This window comes from Camelus ferus, chromosome 17 (assembly GCF_009834535.1).
Source record: "Camelus ferus isolate YT-003-E chromosome 17, BCGSAC_Cfer_1.0, whole genome shotgun sequence".
Taxonomy (NCBI): Eukaryota; Metazoa; Chordata; class Mammalia; order Artiodactyla; family Camelidae; genus Camelus; species Camelus ferus.
This window is the reverse complement of record NC_045712.1, coordinates 27,929,531-27,945,669: the sequence shown is the minus strand read 5'-3', so window position 1 is coordinate 27,945,669 and position 16,139 is coordinate 27,929,531. Positions and strand designations below refer to the sequence as shown.

General features: G+C 46.7%; 2 protein-coding genes across 3 annotated transcripts in view; one reads left to right on the top strand and one right to left on the bottom strand.

The window, feature by feature from the left end:
• The window catches only part of LTF (lactotransferrin), a 48,193-nt gene extending 38,994 nt beyond the window's left edge, over positions 1-9,199 (bottom strand). The window contains exons 1-2 of one of the 2 annotated variants that reach the window (XM_032458685.1): positions 8,782-9,199; positions 3,267-3,420 (exon numbers count right to left, since the gene is read on the bottom strand). The gene's annotated coding sequence lies outside the window, so the exon portion shown is untranslated. The remainder of the gene's footprint in view (positions 1-3,266; positions 3,421-8,781) is intronic. The other variant, XM_032458686.1, reaches the window with a different exon arrangement.
• Positions 6,363-14,244, top strand: RTP3 (receptor transporter protein 3). Its single transcript, XM_032458687.1, is given in 4 exon segments — positions 6,363-7,151; positions 11,995-12,413; positions 12,620-12,692; positions 12,695-14,244. Coding segments are annotated over 3 exon segments (879 nt in total). The 5' UTR covers positions 6,363-7,151; positions 11,995-12,212; the 3' UTR covers positions 13,300-14,244.
• The last annotated feature ends 1,895 nt before the right edge of the window (positions 14,245-16,139 follow it).

Below are 16,139 nucleotides of genomic sequence, written 5' to 3'. Positions count from 1 at the left end.
AGATGACAGATTTATAAGTTTCATCTGCATTATTAACATTTTCTCTATCACTTTCTTGAGTTTAATGCTAGACAGTCAATAAAAGAATAATCTGTTAAGCCCTGATTTGTAACATTTGCCAGTTTCCATGGTGACTGCTTTCATGTTACCAATGTGGATGGGTATCACTGAATATGGAGTTGGGAAGAGATGAGTAATATCACATTATATGGTGTTCCTGCCAGACAGGTATAATAGACATAAATAACATCAAGAACAACAAGAATCCGAGGGAAGGAAGGTCAGAGTAGGGAAGAATTTTGCAAACTCCTGACAATCTAACAGCTGGCCTTCATGACCCCAGATGAGCCAGCTCCAACACAGCACTGCCTAGGTGGATGCCTGACAGAAATGTGTGCACCAAAAACACAAAGAGGAATGTTCACAGGAACGTTACCCCAAACATCCAAAATGTCTCTTAGTGGTAGATGGGATAAATACCATAAGCTAAGCACTGAGAATTGCTGCTACCCACTATAACGTGACTGAATCTCACAAATACAATGCTGAGTGAGAGTCTGGATGCTAGGCTGCACCTGCCACCCGACTGCTTTTATATAAAGCTCAGGGACAAGTCCAATGGGCTTATGACACCACAAGATAGCAGAGTGGAAACTTTGAGGAGGAGGGGCGGGAGAGTGACTGATGGAGCAGGAGTGGGGCTTCCAGGTGCAAGTAATGTGGAGGATTTTTTTCTTGACTTGGGGGCCGATTATGTGAGGGTGTTCATCTTGTGATAACTCACCTAACTATACATATATTCACTGTATCCTTTTCTACATATATATTATGCATCAATAAAAAGTTTGGTTTAATTTTTTTTTGCAGAATTTTTTTTTAAGACTGTTTTTGGTTTTTGTGGGGGGCAGTAATTAGGTTTATTTATTTGTTTATTTTTAACGGGTGTACTGGGGATTGAACCCAGGACCTCATGCATGCTAGGCATGTACTTTACCACTAAGCTATACACTCCCCTCAAAAAGTTTATTTTTTAAAAAGAAGGAGCACGAAGACAAATGACTACATCCCTCAAAGGGGATATGTTAAAAAATGCTGCTCTGGGAGGCCCTCTGGAACCAGCAATGCAAAACTTCCTTTGAAAAGCAACCTCCTCCTCCCTCAAATATCAACCCTTGACAATGGCTGAGGAGAGAAGCGGGAGGGGAGAGGAAGGGGAAGGATATTTGTAAATGGACGAAAGCCGCGGTTGCCCAAGCCACAGTGGGATGCTGTCTGAGCTGGGCATGGGCTCTGAAGAAGAAGGGAAGGGAGGGACGGAGGGAGGGAACCAGCATGTTTAGCAGACCCCACCCAACACCTGAGCACCGAGCCAGGCGCTGTTCTGGACGCCGTGTGTGCTTGACTCATTGTCCTCAGCCACCCTGCGAAGTGGGGCCCGCCATCATTCTGACCATCTCACAGATGCGGATGTTGCCGGTTGGGAGCGAGGCGACAACAAAGCGCCCTCTAGGCAGCCTCGGAGCGCAGGGGCTGTTCTCTCCTCACCCCACCCAGCGCCGACCACTCCCCTAGGAAACTGTGTCCCCCTGCTGGGAAGGCAGTGCCAAGAAGCGCCTGGAATGTTCTGCCCCAGAATGTTCTGCCAATGTTCACCTTGCTCCCACGCTGGCACTGAGCCTTCATAATCTGGGGCCCCAGCGTATTGCTATCAATCAAAGTCAGCCGTAGTCGATGAAGCAGGGACATCAAAGAGGCCGCAGGAGGAATAAGGAAACAGGGAAAACTGAGTCAAATGTTCCCAGCAAGTGTTTATACCTGGGGCTTTGCCATTTGTCTCATCTCTCGCCCCCACCCCCGCCCACCTCGGGTCCCAAAGGGCGAGAACCTGCCGCCTTGGGGCAGAAAGGCCAACTCTCCCGCGGCCCTGGGGGCTGTGCGTGAGCTCCAGACTGGAAAGAGTCTCCGTGACCTCCAGGCCTGGCCCCTGAGCCCACGCTTCCTCCTTGACCAGCCTCCTGCTCTCCCAAGTCCTTGCCAGCCCCAGGGGAAACGAATCTTCTTCCTTTCCTTTTGTGGAGTAAATTCTGGGTTAAGTCGGGCCTCACTTCAGCACCCAGCTGGAGTCTGGGGGATCAGGGAAGCCAGGAGCAGAAAGCTCAGGGATGCGGGCTGGCTGAGCCAGAGGTAGGGAGCCTGGAAGGTGATGACAAGGTCTGCTGGCTGGGTGTCAGGCTTTGTTCTCCTGGCTTCCGGCTGCGCTCTGGGCCCAGACCAGCTGTGACGGTTGAGACGGTTTTCCCCTGGGGAAGGAAGCAGCTGGGGAGCAAGAGTGACCAGGAATGGGGGTGCGGGGCAAGGAAGGGGAAATGGTGGGAAACAGGGAGTCCCGCAGTGTAGGATGTCTCCCACGGTTTCTGTGACAGCGGCTAGTGGCAACAGAGGACCTGCTTGCTTAATGTCAGTCACTAAGCAAGAATGTTAAGGTCAGGAGCTGAGGCTGGTGTTGCGTGGGTGGAGATTCCAGGGACCCGCAGGGCTCGGAGGGAGAGTAGGGGGCCTTCTCAGAGGAAAGAGGCTGTAGGGGGTACCTACTGCCTAGAAGACCCTGAAGACACACCCTCCCTGTGCCCAGCCCCTTCCTCCTCACAGAACCCACTCATGCTGTCTGGCTCCTTTGCTGCCATGGGTTTTGGCAGTCACACCTGTGAAGTGTGTGTTTTTCCTACATCATCTTCCTCAAAGCTTCTGGTAGGGCTCATTGCTGTGATGCTGGCGGTTTGCGGTGCATTCATTGTCGCTACCATCTGCTAGGTGGGAACCAAGGCCTGTCAGGGTGGGTCAAGGCCCGAACGGGGTCAGGGCAGACACTGGGGACACTGGGTGAGAAGTGTCCACCTCGTGACCGTGCGTGTGTGGGCTCCAGTCCGCACCCCGGGCTCACCTCTCAGATTGAATTGAAGCTGGGGGCTGCAGTCAGACAGGCACCACAACTGGCCCCTTCCACACAAAGCGCTCAGAACGGAAGAGAAAATGTATTCGGGAACCTTCCTCAGAATCTTTTAAGGCCTGTCACAGCTGTGGAAGACGCAGGACAGAAAGGCCACAGGAGGAGGCTATCCTGTGCACTGGACATGAGAGGAGTGAGCACAGGTGTTTGGGTTCTGTGAAGAGAGCTCCCCCTCAGAAGAGCTCGTTCTCAGGGAAACCCCTCCCTCCTACAGGCCAGGCAGGAACAAGGAAGCAAGTAAGATTTCCAGCTTCCTTACCCACAGCGGCGCCCTTTCGGGTAGAGGGAAGGAAGGCCCAAGGGAGAACTGATGCCAGGATTCGGGAGGAGGGATGGTCCCAGATGGAGCTTGATGATACAGAGACCAGCTGTAGGATGAATGGCAGCCTTCATCTTCCAACAGTGTACCTGGGCTGTAGGAGGGGGAGGTAATTAGTTTTATTTCTTTTATTTTTAGAGGAGGTACTGGGGAACCCAGGACCTTATGCATACTGAGCCCATGCTCTACCACTTGAGCTATACCCTCCTCTAGCCAAGAGAGGTATTTCTAATTCATCTCTTTGAACCTCAGTTTTCTCATCTCTAAAATGGGAGTAATAATCTCCCAGGGCTGTAGTGAGGATTAGATAATTTATATTTCTTTATAAACTTGGCATAGTGTCTCACCCACTAGAGAAATGTTGGTTCCAGCTTTGGCCATTGGGATCTCATTCAGGTTGGTTCCCCCATCCCTTTGCCATGCCCTCTCCTTTTATTTTTGACAACTTTCTTATTTTCTGGAACTACCAGATGCTCCAGGCTCATCTTGTATGTTCCCTGCCCCAGGGCTAGAATCAGCTCATTTACCCAGGAACTTCCATTCCTTCTACAGGAGAAGGTCATTTTTCTATTGGATTGTTTATATTTTTATCACTGATTTGTAAAAATTCTTTATTTATCAGTTAACCTTTTTTCTTTTGTGCAAGTATGTTAAAAATAGCTTCTACTTTGCGGCTTCTTTTTTTCCATTTTTAAGAGTGTCTTATGAGCGAAAGGTTTTAGTCAAATGTACAGCTCATCTTGTTGTGTCTTCTTTAAGCATGTAGTTGAAAAGGTTTTGAAATTTTGCTTTTTGTATTTAGGTTCTTAATCCACAGGGAATTAACATAGGGGTTCCGGTGAATTTATTGGATGGCCTGGAAAAAATTGATAGCTCCACCTTTCCCTCAGAATCTTAGGTGCTACTTCTCTCATGTATCGTATTTCTAGATATAGGTGGGTCAATTTCTGGACTTTTCTATTCTAGTAAATTTGGCAATTTTTGCACATTGCCTTGACTACTGTAGTGTATGTGTGTTTAATGTGTTGATATCTAGTAGGGAGAATTCTTGCTCCAGCTTGATTGTATTTAAGATTGTCTTTAAAATTGTCTTGGTTATTTTGGCCCTTTCTTCTGTACAAATCTTAGAATCAGACTTGTCAAGTTCCATAAAAAGTTCTGTCAGAGTTTTGATGGACATTGCATTGAGTTTGTAGATTAATTTGGTGGGAAACTGACATTTTTAAAATTGAATCATTGGGCCCAGGTCCATGGGGTGAGATTCAGGGGGGTTTTAAATATCTTTCATAGAGTTATATAATTTTTCTATAATATTCTTCAACATCTTTTGTTAGATTTGTTTTTAGGTCCCCAAATTTTGGGTTCTTATTATTGCTGTTGTATATGTCACTTTAAAGGGTTTTTTTGGTTTGTTCTTTGTTTGTTGTTAGTGTCTAGATATGCACGTAATTTTGATCTATGTATCCTATATCCAGAAAATTTGTTGAACTCTTGATAATTCTTATCGTTTATCTCTAGATTATTTGGGGATTTTTTTCCTATGTGAACAATCATATTGTCCATGAGTAATGGAAGTTTTTCTTGTTCCCTTTCCAATTCCTATAACCATTTCTTTTAACAACATATTGGGCTGCCTAGGACCTCTATTACAAAATTAAATAGAAGTTCACTTGTTAAATGATGGTAAGTACTCTTGTCTTATTTCTGATTTTTAAGGGGGAGCTTTTATTGTTTCACCTTGTAGAATGATTTTGCTGTAGGATTTTATTAGATACTCTATCTGGCAAAATAATCCCCTTCCATTCCTACTTTACTAAGATTTTTTTTTTTTGTCTTACATGAATGTTGGATTCTTCTGCATACTGTTTCTTATTTGCATTTTTTTTTCATTTATTCTGAAAATTATGTTAATATGATGAATCATGATCATATGTTTTCTGTTAAAACATTCTTGCATTGCAAGAATTCCTAGCATAAATTCAACTTGGTCAGTATTTTACAGTACATTGCTAGATTAACTTGGCTGGGGTTTTTTTTGTTGTTGTTGCACAGGTTTTTTGTTTTTGTTTTGTTTTTTAATAAGTTAAGTTCTTGGTGACATTGGCCTATAATTTTCTTCTTGGTTGCTTTTTGAATCAAAGTTATACTATACTAATAAAATGAGTTATCAAATGTGATCTCCTTTTCTATGACATGTAAGATAAAACTGTGTAAGGTTGGAATTATATTTTCCTTGAATGCTTTGTATAACTTACCTAGAGCACAAACCTAGATCATATACCCTACACCTAGTTTTTATAGTTTTCTTTAATAATTATGGGAACACTCAGTGAGCGAAAGGTTTAATGTTCCATTTTAATGTTCTATGATTTTAGGAAGCTATCCATTTCTTCTAGGTTTTATTTTATTTATTTTAGGTAATAAGTATTTTATTTTATTTTCATTTATTGCTATAAAGATCCCCAAAGTAGAAAGGTGAGGCATACATCTGACACATGTAACTGAAAAGGAACCAATATAGAAAACATATTTTTAAAATTCCAACAAACCAATAAAGAAAAGATAAACAGCTTAATTTTTTAAGTGAGGAAAAGACTTGACCCAAATACTTCACAGATAGAGAATATCCAAATGGTCAATCAACATTATGAAAAGGTACTCAACTTTAACACTAATCAGGGAAACATAAATTTAAATTGTAGAAATCATAGTGTTATCTCCATGTGCCCACCAGAAAGGCTAGATTTTAAAAGAATGACAATACCATGTGTTGGTGAGGATTGGAACAGTTGCAACACTCAGAAACTTTCAAAAACTGGCTTATTTACTGACGGCTAGCTCGTGCATACCCTCTGACTAGGCATTTCCACTCTTGGTTATGGACTCAACGAAAAGGCATATAAAGGTGCACAAGAAGACACGTGTTAAGAATATGCAGAGCCTGTTATTCATAACAAGCAGATGCTGGAACAACCCCCACAGACAACCACAGTGGTGTGGATAAATACATTGCAATTTTCATTCAGTGGAGTATAGAAGATTGGGAATCAATAAATCACTGCAGCATGGCACCACACGGATGAATCTCACATACAAAAAGAAATGTTAAAAGATAAACTGAGGCACATTAAAATTTTTCAAGCATTTCTTTGAGCACGCACCAGCTGGAATCAGGCAGCACCAGACTGAAAGTGGCTGGGTGTGCTCCACCGGCAGGAACTGGGGGAGAGGCTTTATAGAGAAGACATGGCAGCCAAGCCAGGAAATTGTTTGATTGTCTCTAGCTGACGTGGTTGCCTACATTGGGAAAGCACAGCGGGCTGTTTGGGACAGGTTGTTCTTAAGTTTCATTTTCTCGGATTCCAGTGCATTGACTCTGGCTTAGTTTTCTGTTTGCTTACAAAAGCTACCCAGGCAGTGGAGCCACCTCAGTCTGATGGACTAATTGTCTAATTACTTTAACAGAAGCGGGGGCTGTGTTAAATGTTTTAATAATAACATTTATTTTAAAATAATAGTCATTTATGTTTTCACTTTTTAAAACACCATTAACAACAGAATTATGAAAAAAACCCACCTCAAAACATAAATAAAAATTCCCCAAGAGAGGATAAAGGAACTGAGCAGTGAGGGCCACCGCCCAGTCTGGGAGTCCCCCATTTTTATGGCCAGAGCAGGCTGGGAACTCTGCTGTCGGGTACCTCAGGCCTCCGAGCACTCCCTGAGCATCACTCTAGCCAGTACATCCCATCCAGAAGTTGGCAGGTGCCACTGTCTGAGCTGCCTCGACTCCTGTGCTGAGGAAGGGATTCCTGTGGCCAGTCCGTGAGTTTCACATTCATTCTGGATTGTTCATTACATAAGCCTGGCCCAGGCTCTGAATTTTAACTCAAAGGGTTGGTGAATTTCAAACAATAAACAGATGGTTAGTAATGGGAACTTTTATAGTATAGAGAGCAAGTCGTCTTAATGAGGAGTAAAAAAATTCTCAGTTGAATGTTAATAAAAATAGAGGTTCAAATGGAATTTTAAAAGTCCCAAAGATGGAAAATTCTGCTGTTAGGAATTACTGATTAGGAGACTGATTACGGTTTTCTCAGTCTCAAGGAGGAGCTAAATTGGTTTATAAAGTGGTTTTTTGTTTGTTTGTTGTTTTCTCTCTTGCATTCAGCACAGGACAGGGATAGTGCAAAATGAAAGAAAAATAGTGGAAGATGTTTGTATTAAACTTGACTTAAACAGCAATTTCCAAGAAGGTATAGCTCAGTGGTAGAGCACATGCTTAGCAGACATGAGGTCCTGAGTTCAATCCCTAGTACCTCCATTAAAATAAATAAATAAATAAATAAACCTAATAACCCATCCACCCAAAAAGTAAAAATTAAAAAAAGCAATTTCCTTGGGGAATTAAATCCTAGAGGCTAAGGAGGCCAGATTTGAAAGAGAAAAGAGGCCCAAAGGCTCTTAGTAAAGTTGGAGCTCTGAAAGAGGGAGTTATTTGGGGATTGGGGATGATGACAGGTCCCAGCAAGACCCAACAGAAAAAGAGGCAAATTATCAGAGAGGAAATGGAAATGATCCCCCAGAGAAAAAATAGATTCAGAAACCGTGGATAATTGCCCTCTAAAAACTGTGATAAGAGCCACTGTAGGACCATCCCCAACCCCCTTCACCTCCGGCCCCATCCCCAGACTCCAAATTGGGATAGTTCTATAGAAAGTCAGTGACAGAATCCGGACAGAACTCATTCAATATTAATTCAAGGAATTATTGAGCACCCAGGCACTGTTCTGGTGAATAAAAATTTCCTCCCCTCCTATTTCAGACTGGTCATTTCCTAGAAACTCAGGCTGTGTCAGGACATGATTTAAAAACAAACAAAAAGAGCAAACAGAATGGTGAGAGGGAAAGAGGGTGTGGGAGGGGAGGAGGGGCTGGTATTCAATCTGGGGAGATTAAGGAAGGGCTCCCTCCCTACTGAGGTGACATTTGAGGGGCAATTTAGGAAGAACTAACTTAATGGAGTGAGCTGTGCTCCAGCTGATCGTGTTCAAGGAAGAGTGAGGAGGCCCTGCCAGGGGATGGCATCTGGATTTTAAAAAGAGTTCTTTGGCAGCTCTGTAAAGGCTGATTTTTGAGAGAGAACACTAGGGGGAGAATATGAGTTAAGGGGCTATCAAAATTGTCCAGCCAACAAATAACGAGGGTCTTTTCTCATTATTCCAACAAATAATGAAGTGGGAGTAGGTAGGGAAAGGAAGGAACGGACCATATGCTGGAGTTGTTCCCCACCCCTTGTACCTGTTGGAAAAGCAGGCAGGTGGCCCCAGCCCTCAGGACCGCTGGGAGAGCCAGGAGAGTTTAAACACCCCAACAACCCCCCACCCCTGTATTCATTTCCTCACATACTACCACAAGCTGGGTGGCTTAGAACAATGAAAATGTATTCCCTTACAGTTCTGGAGGCTGGGAGTTCCAGAATCAAGTTGCCAGCACGGTGACTTGCATCTGAATGAAGCTCATCAGGCACATGTGTCCTCTCCATAGGGCTCATCGCAGCCTTCTCGAGCACGAGACAGCACTTCGGCATGACACCTCCAGGCCACTTTAAATGACAAAATCACCAACAAAAAGCACAAAAATTCAAAAAATGTGACACAATAGACCATGAAAAGGACACTTGTTTACAGTATAAGAGCTGAAGCAAGAAGGCAGTGTTGTCAGGTTCCATCTCAGCTTGGAGCATGGGCACCAGGCGCTTCAGACTTTCTCAACTCTGTGCACGTCCCAGGTTTTCAGAGATGGCCTCCTCCGAGCAGCTGACCCACAGCCCAGCCCGTGTTCAGGAAGAGTGTCAGTGGGTATCCAGGCAGAGCCCTGACTCTGTACAAAAGAGAATGGCCTCTGGGTTAAGAAGCTGAGATGAGTGTGCTCTGGCTGGTCCCCTCAAGGGGGAGACAGAACCCTGCCATGTCCTGGCCAGTGATGCAAGCTCTTATTTATGCATGTAAATTTCCACTTCTGGAGTGCATAGGTCCCTGTGAGAGTTCAGGATGTTCCAAATGAGGTCCTGGAAATTGCTTTTTTTCAAGCTTATCAGACGAGACACCAACATGGGCTTAAGGGCCCGTCTCTGCACCAGGCACGCAGAGCATCCTTCCACAAAAAGGCACATTTCATCTTTAAAAAGCCTGAAGTGACTTGTCTACTGTCACACGGTGGGTCAGAGCCCCAGACCAAAGACCCCGCACTTCCAGTCCAGACTCTCTCCCCTGTAACCTCACTCCCTTTATAAATCTCCTAATCTGCCCAGAAGTTGAGAGTAGGTGGCAGGAACACAAAAAGAGAATTTGAAAGAGAAAAATTCATTAAGAGGGCTCCCCAAATCTAATTAATTTATGATTTAAGCAAAGTAACATAGACAAACAAAATCGGAGGGTGAGGAGGGCAGCCTCAGACTGCCCAGGTTGGACCCACTCTTGTAGGAGCTGAACTCTGGTGCAGCAGCGGGGAGGGCGGGAAGAGGGTGGCTGTGAGGTTGCCAAACGCTGCCAGGGCCACCCCTCCCCCCACTCCTTTCCTTTTCCTCCCCTCCTCTTCCTCCCTCCCTCCCCGATCTGTCCCTTCTCTTTCCTCCTGCAGCCCACTTCTCAGACTGCCGGTGTCTGACCAGAAGGTGGATGCCACCAGGCAGCCCTAGGACTGGTTCCCCCCAAAGCCGACTGTAAGGCTTGCTGCTTCTGCCCCTGCATTGCAGGAGGGAGGGACACCTCTGGCTATGGGTCAGTCTCCCAAGTCTTGGCTGATTGCTGACTGTGATCTCTCCAGGTTTTCCTTCCCTTTCACCTCCTTGTGTGTTCGCCACCATAACTGAACATAAGAACCACTTGGCGGGAGCTTTTTAGAAATGCTGATGCCCAGACCAACTCCATGAGAGCTTCTGGGACTGGGACTGGCAGCGTCCCAGGGATTCGTGAATGGAATACCCAGCTATCTGCAATCCCTTGGGGTCTCCCAGGCCTTGGCACCCCCACCCCCACCCCAGAAACCCAGAATTCTCTGGAAAACCAGGTAAATGATGTCACTCCTGATGGTTAGAGAGAAGACATTTAGCCTGTGTTAATCTAAATGTGACAGACTCCCTCACACTCTTAAATACTTGTATTCAAATGTGTGTATCATTTAAGAGCACAGAGTTTTTCAATTCGAATATTCTCACTAGAGTAAAAGGCTAAAGGTAATCTACATGACCCCAAAACACTATCTGGGTATCTTTCAAGCTCTCCTTTCACAATTATTTTCAAGGGTGGTTTTAATGAAACAGAACTGGATATGACATTTTCACACAAGATTTCACACCAACTAGAAAGTCGGACAATTCTGTTTAAATATTCTCTGGTCACTGCCTTATCTGATCTAGCTTTATGATTCAGAAGAGCACCTGCATTTGTTCAGCTGTAGGGGGAAAGGGAGGAGGCTGTTCTCCCTTCCAGAGGTTTCTTCCTCCAGCAGCAATTAGGAGGCTGGTGCAGGAATTTCTTTAGTTAACACCAGGCAGGACCAGGAGGTGGACGATGGAGCAGGCACTGTGCGGCTCTTGAACTTGAAGGTGAGCAGGAGCCATGGGAGGGAGGGAAGGCAGGTGCTCTGGGTGGGATGGACTTGAGTACAAGGCAGGAGGGCTGGGTGGGCATGAGTTGTCAGAGGACGGCTCAGAGTAAGAGGCTGGGGGTTAGGGTGGAGGGGTGGGTATGGACTCGGGGGAGGATAAGCTTGGCAGAGCTGAGGCTGGTGGGAAGGCAGGGCTGGGCTGCGAGGGGTCCGAATGCCCTGCTACAGCACTGTGTAGGTGGGAGTTTCCGCTTCTGGAGAGACCTGCAGCCGCAGTGTGGGGAGTGGCTCAGCGTCGCGGGGTCTGGGAGGCCAGGACAGAGGCTGTGATGCAGGCCTGAGCTGAGCCAGAGGCTGCCAGCCTGGAGGACTCGCTGAGGGCAGGGCTTTCCTCCTGGAAGATGGTCAGCGACGCAGGTCAGCACCAGGCTGTCTGTGCACGGGGCCTTGTGATGCAGACACTCAGAATCTTGCCCCCCTGGCCTGGGCTGTCGCCTGCTTCAGCACCCACCACGGAGTCAGCCCCTCCGCTCTCCTCCCTCCTTCCCAAGCCTTTCCTGGAGGAAGTAGGGGATGATGAAGTACCTCTGGGTGTGGCCATGGCCTCCCACCCACGTGGGGACCTAGTAGCCTCATCTCCAGGGCACGGGGACTGCAACAGCTTTGGTTTCTAATGGGTGGGAGAGCGGGCGTGGGCATCGCCTTGAACAGCTTAGTGTCTGTGAAACACCATTCCCCAGAGACTTGGTGCAAGCAAAGGCGTCAAGTGCCAGAGCGAGGATGCAGAAATTCAGGTGAGGTCCGAGGAGGACGGGCTGTGCCCGTCTTTGCATCTCTCCTTCCAGATCGTGAGCACAGCAGCCCAATGGATAAAGATTTTCAAAGGTTAGAACTAGAAAGGGCAACTGCAGCCTGTCTCCACCATTTACAGGGCTTCAGAGGTAATAAGGTGTGTTCCCGGTTAAAGGTGGGCAAACAGCAGAGCCTGACAGAGTCCGGGACCCTTCTTTGGTTATATTCTGCTGCATGAAACCATGCATTCTGTGTCTCTTTCAAGATTCCCTGTGGAGTCTAGTACTGTTCTCTGAACTTGGAACCGGAATCAACTGACCTTTGTCCTCGGGACAAAGACCTGGTCTACGAGCCCAGTCCAGGGACACCAAGGGAGAGTGGGTCTGAACTCTTGCTCTCTAAAGTGAAAAACTTCACGTCCTGCTCCAGAGCCTGGGAGACACTGGCGCCCAGCTCACCACGGCAGCAGTGAAGGATCAGAACATGGAAGAAGTCTGGAAGCAAGTGTTCCAGGAATTAATTAGGGAAGTGAAACCATGGCACATGTGGACCCTGAAACTAGACAAAACCCTTCTTCCCAACATCCTGAAGCCAGAGTGGATACAATACCAGCATGGACCTGTGCCTGGTGAGCGGGGAATGTGACGGTAATATTGCAGAAAATTCTTGTTTATTTCTCACTGTGTGCACTTGTTTCTTTTCTTGTTCTGCTCGTGCTTGTAAATTGAAGATTATAGAAAGTAAGGTGCCCACCATCAAAGACATTAAAGATTTTTTCCTTATTTACACTGTACCCCAAAACAGTAGCAGGACTGGACAAATGCCCAGATAGAGAGAAATCAGGGTGCGAGGGGTGAGGGTGAGAAGCAGTGAGGAAAAGAGAAAGGGAGGAACGGAGGCTATTTTCTACCCAAGTTCAGATCCTTTTCCACATGCAGTGGAGTGAGAGGGAATCCAGGGGCCAGATGAAATGAGAGTCTTTTCCCAGAGATGTCAGAAGTGCTCCCAGCCTTCTTTTGAGGTTCCTGAGTTCACAGAAAAAAACATCTCAAGGATCCTGAACAGCTTGGTGCGGATTCTGAAGACATGCTATAGGGAAGGATTTACGTTGGTAGAGATTCCTATGATTGAGGAAATCTCTCCTGAAGGGCCGCATGACAGAGACAACTGTGAGGCATGTCTGCTGGGCTTTTGTGCCCAAAGTGGCTTAGGTCTGGTCGTGCGATCACCAATGTCCCCATCACTTCCCACAATAAGCTCACCCACTCTCGGGTCTCAAATGTCTTCTCCCCCAAGGAGTAGTGCCACAGCAGATGCAAAGAAGTAAAAGAAGGTATTACCCAGAACCTGGTTTTCTGAGCCCACGCAGGCTGAGAGCCTCCCCACATTCTGGAGCCCTACAGCAAACACCACCTTCCAGGAGGAGAGAAGAGACCAGGCCTCCCCCTCCAATGAGGATTTCTACTTCGACACAGCCCAGAATCACATGCACAGGAGCTTAGGTGTGTGTTGCTGTTGTCTCATCCTGCTAATCATTGTCATCGTGGTTGCTGTAAAAATCACTATCTGAGCCTCGAAAACATGATGCGGAGTTTAAAAAACTCAGACACAGTCGTCAATTGTATAATCCCATTGATGTGAAATATCCAGAAGAGGTAAATCCAGAGACAGGAAGGAGGTTAGTGGCTGCCAGCCATGGGGATTGAGGGGAGAGGGGAAATGGGGAGCAACTATTTAATCTGTGTCAGTAGCCTTAAGTGAACAGGCCATGGGGCCCAGGCCAAAGTTCACAATAGCTTGCACCTGGTAAGGAGGGACTACACGCATGCGCCACCAGTTATGTCAGCCTTAGAAACAAAGAAGTAAAGGTACACATGCGCTAGTAGCATTATATAAGCCTTAGGAACAAAGAAATGAACAATGCGAATGTGTGGGCAGAATAGATAAAAGCAGGACAAGTGCGCCATGCAGGTGGCACCATCTTGTTAAACGAAGAAAGTACTGAGCGCCGCCGCTGCCACGGCCGCCCACCGCGTGCGCCACCCGCTTGTACTGCAATAAAGTGCTACTTTGCCCTGTGTCAGCTCCTCGTGCATTTTTCCAGTTGGGCAACTCACCTCAAATCCCTCTTCAGCCCCCCCTCAGCTGACAATCTGTATGGGCTTTTTGGCGGGAGGGTGATGAAAATATTTTAGAGATGATTGTTGTGCCACACTGAATGCACCAAATGTAAGTTGAATTGTTCATTTTACAATGGCTAACTTAATGTAAATTTCACCTCCATTAGGGAAACACACACACACACACACACACACACACACAAATTTCGTTCATTCTGTAGAGAACTGAGACTGAGGAATTCTCATGAAATCCATGGCCCTTTCACCAGAACATTTCACACAGACCCCCTGATCTCAGTCTGTAGAGGCTTTTGCCGTCCAAAGCATTAGGCTGAAAACCTGGGTTCTAGAACAGTGGACTCCACCGCAAGGCTCCACACAGCTAAAGGCTGAGGCCGGACCATCTGCTGAAGTGGGGAGATATCCTTACAACTGTTTAATTTTTCTTTGCACTTTACTTTTTCTTGTCGCATGTTTTATGATGTACGTTCATATATTAGTGGACTGGTATAGTGATGTGATGTACGAATAAATAGACACCCACCGGCATTGCCTGCTCATTTCTCATTGACAGGGTTACACAATCAAGAACATTGGGGTGAGGGGGAAGTGTAAGCCAGCAGGGCCCTGTGGGGCCTTCCCAGGACAGACCCCTCCCCCAGATCATCTGCAGTAGCTCCTCTCTGGAAGACTCAGATAATAGTATCGCAGGCATGTTTCCTGAGTTTTCCAAATCTAAAAACCACCACCAAATGGAATAAATTAACTACTTAATGATCATGAGCATGGAGCCCCCAGACCTCCTGACATCTAAGGATTGATCACTGTCAACCAATCTGAGAATTGTGTGCAGCTGATCACAGACCCTGGGATGCCACACCCTCCACTAAGCCTTTAAAAAGGCTCAAAAGGCCCAGCTGAAACCTCTCAAGGGGTTTGGGTGTTTTTTGGGCAGGAGCCACTCGTTCTCCTTGCTCAGCTCTGCAGTAAAGCTTTCTCTGCTCCAAACCCCAATGTCTCAGTATTGTTTAGCCTCACTGTGCATCTGGTAGTAATTTTGACAAAGCCAGCCCAGGAGTGGTGGAGCTCATGATGGGTTGACCCTAGATGGGGCTGCCCTTTTCCTGGGACCCCAGCAGCTGTTGGAGCTCACTTCACTCCAGGGAACTGGGAGAGACTCCCCCTGGCAGATGCCGGCTGCCCTGGGATGAGGCTATTTGGAGCCGAAAACATCCGGAGCTGCGGCCCACATTCAGCGTGTCCTGGAGGTGAGTTACTCCAGCTTGTCCAGCCTGGGGATTGTCTCCCCTCTATCTGGGCTCTTTCCCTTCTGTGTAGTGAGCCACTGTGGTCTCACTGGGAGCCACTCTGGGTACATTCTCTTTTGAGAGCCAGGCCACTCTGTTTGAGAGTGGATGTGGAATCCTTGGCCTACACCTCATCTGATGTTTTGTTTGTGGGACTGTTAGCAGGTGGAGGGACCCCTAAATTAGGAAGCCCACCAAAGTGTGGGTTCTGCCACCATCTGTGAAAGATTTCACACGGCAGGGTCAGAGGGACGAAGTGAAGAGCTGCTTTATTGCTCAGAAGGGGAAATGGAAGGAAAGTGCTTGAGCAGGGAGAAGGGGAGAGTCACTCAAATGAGGAAAAGGTGCTAGAGTGGGGAGCCATCAGCCAAGATGGGCGGTAGGGACTCCTCCGGCCTGTGTCGGGCCACATGGACTTTTATGAGAGGCTTCCACCATCATGTCCTCGTTCTGGGTGTGATGGATCCCCCTTGTTAGTTTTTTTCAGTCCTTGTATGCATTTTTCCAGTTGTCATGACAATTGTCAACTGTCATGGTGCTGATGTGTCACTTAGCATGCTAATATATTACAATGAGTGTATAATGAGGCTCAAGGTCCACTGGAAGTCAACTCCTCCACCATCTTGGACTTCATAGGGTTCTAACCAGTTCTTGCTTCTTCTCTGCAGCTGCCTCCTGAGACTTCGATAAGAGTAATTGGTTTCTGTTTGAGGGAGGGGCAGGGGTATGATCCTGGGGGAAACAGCTTTGGTAACAAAAAGGAAAGTTGCTTTCAGTCAGAATGTCTGCAATCTAGTGTACACAGCTTTCCTTCCTTCCCCCAAAAAATCTCCAAAGATTCTATTCAGCCATGAAAGTTTTATAGGGAAATGAAGGAGTTGTCTCAGTAAATCATTGAGATAGGCGGTCAGAGCCCTCGCCATCCCGCAGTGTCTGCAGGCTTGTCCTAATCAACTGCTTGAGCCTGCTCTCCTGTGACTCCG